The 5,414-nt window shown below is 39.3% G+C and overlaps 2 protein-coding genes across 2 annotated transcripts in view; one reads left to right on the forward strand and one right to left on the reverse strand.

The window, feature by feature from the left end:
- Positions 1–188, reverse strand: part of PLCZ1 (phospholipase C zeta 1) — a 49,284-nt gene extending 49,096 nt beyond the window's left edge. The window contains exon 1 of the mRNA XM_010164145.1: positions 175–188. Coding sequence (XP_010162447.1) covers positions 175–188 — 14 coding nt within the window. The remainder of the gene's footprint in view (positions 1–174) is intronic.
- On the forward strand, positions 187–1,440 carry LOC114818403 (F-actin-capping protein subunit alpha-3-like; the record flags this gene model as incomplete). The annotated part of the gene is given in 9 exon segments (XM_029084080.1): positions 187–202; positions 447–565; positions 567–683; positions 685–877; positions 880–923; positions 925–1,039; positions 1,042–1,211; positions 1,213–1,260; positions 1,263–1,440. Coding segments are annotated over 9 exon segments (1,000 nt in total), but the record flags the coding sequence as incomplete, so codon positions are not given.
- Between the last annotated feature and the right edge of the window lie 3,974 nt (positions 1,441–5,414).

The raw sequence follows: 5,414 nt of genomic DNA on the forward strand, positions 1-5,414 counted from the left end.
CCCCAGGCCCTCCCCTGCCACCCAGCTGGGGCTCCCACGAGTGCACAGGCTGGGCAGGAAAAGAGGGATGCAGGGGGAGGCCACCCATGGCAGTTGTCACAGGGTAGGGAGAGAAGAGGAGGAGGAGGAGGTAAAGCAGCAAAAAGAGGAGGAGGTAGAGCAGGAGGAGGATATCTGTTCTCCTCCATGGTGGCTCTGCAGTGCCTGCTCTGATCTCTTCACTGCGGTGGCATTGGCAGCATTTGGCAGGACATCACCTGGGCTTGCTCCAGTTGCTGGTGGGGCCCTTCCCCTGCCCTCGCACCCCCCGTGCTCTCTTGGCACAGCCCTCAGCCTTGGTTCCCACACCAGCGCTGCCCCGGTGACACTGTGAGGTCACCAACTGTGGGCCCCCAGCGCAGGCCCCCCCACACCCCTGCTGCCATCTTGTGCCTTTCTCCCCCCAGCACGAAGGGGCCATGTGCAGCCATGTGTTCCTTGGACAGCCCTCACCCCCAGCGTGCAGGAGAGGCAGGAGCTGCGTGAGCCAGAGGAGGCGTCTCTCCTTTGCAGCCTACAGCACCAGTTTCCCCCCCAGGGAGCTCTGCCAGGTTGTCCAAAATCTGTGTGCTCTGGTCCGAGATGACAAGCTGGTGAGGCAGGAGGCTGCCTGCATGGTGGCCTGTCACAAGAACAACCTCACCCCCCCTACAAATAAACAGGCACACCATGCTGGGGACCCACTGCAATGACTTAGGGGGAAACTGCTTCTTTAACTCTAAGGACAAATTCTCTTTTGAGTTTGACCACCTGTGTAGGGTAATCAGCAAACTGCAGCTGCACGGTGTGATGCTAGAGGAGGAGCTGTGGTGAGAGGCCCTTCATAAGGGCATGGAGGCCTAGGGAGCTGCCATTTCTTTGTGGGGAACTGCTGCTGGTTTAAGAAAAACCCTGGGGAAGAGACAGCTGTTTGTGTCCTACATTGAAACTCATCAGCACCAGCCTTGAAGTCACTGGAACAACCTTTGGAAGTCAGGCTGGACTTTTGCCCTGACTCCACTACCACAGAGATCACAGGGATGTTTCTCCTCCAGATACACTACTTCAAAGATGCCAACCTCCATGTGACTATCAGCAAGTCTGTGAGTGAGAGTTTAAGTGTAATAGACTAAAGTCAGTTTGCCTCAGGTTTTGTGACATTTGTGAAAGCTGAGGACACCCAAGTTTCAACTTGCTGTTCTGGAAAACATTCAGGCTTTGTCAGAGGATATATGTGAGAAGAAAATCTGTGGAGGAAAGTCCCTTTTACTTGCATTTTTATGAACTGGAATAAACTATTGAATGATCAGCGTCTGAACACCAGTGTCTCCAATACAGAAGTGCCTCCATGCTTTATTTCTGGATTACTCAGGAGAGTGCAGAAACTATTGTCCATCAATCACCACTTGGAAAATAAGTCAGGTATGTAGTGATTGAAAGTAGTTTACTATATATTTTTTGTTCTTCATGTACTTTTCAACTGCTTCTGGAGGCTTTAGTAATGGTCAAAATGTCAAAGGCAGTATAGTGCTGTAGGTGGGATAGTGAGTAAACTCTTACTTTCCTTTGTAATTTTACCCAATATTATATTTACTTATCTAATTTCATACTATCTGTTGCATTGGTTATAAGGAAATTAGTAAGGTATGTTGGTAAAGATTTTGAGGTGTTGTTTCTAGATTTTTTTATTGATACTGACACCCAGGAAATTCAGCCTTCAGGCTTTGCTTGTGCATACCTCTCTGAATGCGCAAAAGACATCCTTAACATGGTCACATGAACAAAGGGAGATCAGTACACAGGAGAAATACCTCTGTGATAGCTAGCACAGAAGATATTTCAGGACTGACCAGGGACGTATGCTGGGTGTTGCAGCATTACAGAATAAAGCAATACTGCTTCCCTTCTCTCAGTGTTTCTTACAAATGCTAAAGGAATGTATGTGATTATGTTTCACTTTCAAACTATGACAGTGGTGCTTTGCTAACATCTCTATAAGCTAAATTAAATGCTTGCCACACTTGCTGTTTTCTGTAAACACACATTTAATTACACTTTTACTAGAAACAAAGTTTAACTTCAAGCAGTGATGTAAACACTAACCTTTCTAAAAATAATGACATGAACATTTAAACATTATTCTTACAGATACTAGGTGGTTTTAATGTAAACATAAGATTTTGCTTTTGTTCATCACTGCTGGTGGCAATTACAGTGTCACATGGGTTGAACGTGCCCTTTTGTAAATCCTAATCAGTGCCTTTATAGCTTCATTGCTCAGACTGGCCGTGATTGTTTTCATCTTCTTTGTTTTAAAAATGTAGGAAAGAACTACGCATTGTTATGGTTGTGGGGTTAACAAATGTTGTGCCAAAATGTTGTGCCATCTTTCAGATTCCTCTTCTGAATCTTCATTTTGCATCTGTACTCATACCTGATTTGGGACGTTCCTTACTCTATACATCTAGATATGATAATTACCCAGGGAAACCAATAATGAAAAGGCATCTAATATAAAAACCATCATTTGACATCTTTCTGTATTGTTGGTGACAAAGCCGTATGCTCAGTTTTTATTAATAGGCATGCTAATTTACAAAGCCTTATTGCAGAAGACAAGGATGTAGTGTTGCCAATATTTGAAGGAAACTGAAATAAATAGTTCCTTTGATATATACATATATATACTATATTTCTTCAGATTTGCACTGACTAGAGTATATTTGTAATATGATTATTCATCTTTATGGTCACTCAGCATAAAGATTCTGGGATTATCATACCAATTTATATGCAGAAAGGTGCTCATCATGCAGGGTTTCCTTCCCACAAGCAGAAAGCAGACTGCCTGCTGACCTTGTAACAGGGTGCCTTGACAATACCTTTTACAGATGCCCATTTGTTAGAGAATCTGCACCATGCACATGACAGAAGGAGAGGGATGGAGCATGGAGAGCATTTTCTGTACTCCTTCAGTTGCTTCATAGAAAGCTACCTATGGGTCATTTTCTTTTGACCCCACAGCTGCTACTGAAAACTGTCCAACACCAATCCAGCCCTTTTGGTACCTATGTTGCTGCTGGAGACCATTCAATGAGCAAGCAGCTGTCTTTACATGGTATTTATCTGAATATGTGATTATTTCTTCATTGAAAATTAGAATACTTTTATTTAAAATGTTATACAGCCCAGGACTGCTGTAATGAAGATGGTCCATTGTGACTGTAGTTCATGTCTGCAGAACAGAGTAATAGATGAAATTTTGAGCATAAATTCAAGTTCTAACAGAAACGGGGACACAGCACTAGAAATTCTGAATTGTGAAAAAAGCACTTTATTCAAACACAAATATTGAACATAAACTAACAATAAGGAACAGTAGGGTACAATGGAAAAGTCTAAGCAGTTAGATGATTTTCAGTTTCAACATTTATTCCACCAGATCAATCCCTTATGAGAGGCAAATATATGACATTTTGCAATATACTGTTCTATTCTGTAGAATTAAATTCTCTCTTGTTTAAAATGCAATTTCTACATAGCAAAACTGTAGCAAGGAGTGCAATAATAAAAACATTTAATATTGTAGGATTAGGTAGTTTTCCTGTCTTCTCTATCAGTCTACCTTTATGAACTTCCCATTTTCCTTCAATTTCTTTTCTCTATAAAAAAGGCAATCTGATACCAGAATCTGCAACAAAAGGTGCTCAAAGGGGTGGAGTTCGGTCAGAATAAACATTCTAATCTGGCTGAAAACTCCCATTTTTTGAAATTAATTGTATTAAATTAATCTGGAAAAGCTGATTACAATACAAGCTTTGTCAATTTTCCCTCTACATTCTCCTTGATGGGCTTGGATTTTTTTTTCTTTTGTGAAGTTAAAACTTGAGGAAGAAGAAACATTATGGGGAGAAAATGAAGGTGTAAAACTCCATTGAAAAGTTTGCTGAACTTTTACACATACTTTTGTGATTCAGAGTATGTTTGAGATTTAGTTACAACTTCTTACTCTTTTGCCCATACCATGATTTTTTTGTTGTTGTATAAGGAATACATTCAAACTCACATTGTCTTTATCCCTAAAATCCCCCTCCTTTTTCCTCTACTGCTTTGAAAACTAATAGCATACATGTAGTTGCCTGTGAATATGTCTTTTTATTGACATCAGTACCCTGCATTTTAAGAAAAACAAGGAAAAATAGGCATATATAACTAAAACAAAAATTAAAGTTGTCAGACTGTATCTTGTAGGTTTCTACTGTAGCCAGGAGTTTAGCATACCTAGAATTGGAGCTATATCTATCTATTTACAATTATATCTGTCTACTGCAAAAGACTTACTTTGTGCCTGCAAAAATACATTATCATCAAGTATCTTTCTGTAATCTGCTTCCAATACTCCTATCTCCTTCCTATCTTTGGTTGTTACTGAGTGGCTGTGGTTATTTATCTCAAGGAGAAGATCACCTACTCTATCAGTTCAGAATATTTACATAATGAGATGTAATTTTCTCTCAAAATAAAATGTGAATTTTGTTGAAACTCTGCTCCTCCATTTACAAGCTTGCAGACTCATTGGGATTATAAAGTTGGTACAAATGTACCTGAGCCAAGTTGGCTCAAATTGTTGATTTCTGAAAATAATTTTGTATCTACCATTAATTGCTGCTGCAAAGAAAATTATCATTTTTATTACACCAGTAACATTAGAGCTTAGCTTGGACTTCATTGACAGCTTCCAGCTGCATTAAAATTGGAAGAAAATCAAAACTTAATATTAGTATTTGGCCTGAATATTTAATGTTAGCATTATAAAGTTTGCTTCATGTTTTGCTAGCACTGCAGCAGGTGGAAAACCTATCAAAATGAGGACACTTAGCAGAAAATGTTTCATCACTTCATTTTCAAATATGTGTTGAATTAAAAGCAACTTTCTTTGTAGTTTCAAAATAGACAAATCTTTAACAGGCACTAAAGACTCAAGTTACTGTTTGCAGAAAGCAAGGTCTCTCAATACTCCTGGTCATTGGAAAAAATTAATGTTTCCCCCTTATATTCTCCAAAAACACTACTAATTCTCTCTTAGTTTCATTCATTGAATGAAAAAGACAATATTGTAAAAATAAACACCTCAACTTGCATGTTTTCCAGGCTGTCATCTGTATCAAAATCTCCACTGTAGTCCTTACTCCCTATTTCTTAATAAGAAGTTGTGGAGAAGAAAGGAAAACATGATTTTGAAACAAAGTAAATAAAAGTGAAAGAAGTACAATGAATGTTCTGTCAAGTGTATTTCTCTCACTGATTTCAAAGAATCAATGTAGTACTGCTCCAATTATAGTAAGATCAAATTCAAGGATTATTTTCCTTTCTGCATTAAGAATGGTTTAATATGT

The sequence above is a fragment of the Antrostomus carolinensis genome, unplaced genomic scaffold (assembly GCF_000700745.2).
Source record: "Antrostomus carolinensis isolate BGI_N321 unplaced genomic scaffold, ASM70074v2 scaffold4880, whole genome shotgun sequence".
Classification (NCBI taxonomy): Eukaryota; Metazoa; Chordata; class Aves; order Caprimulgiformes; family Caprimulgidae; genus Antrostomus; species Antrostomus carolinensis.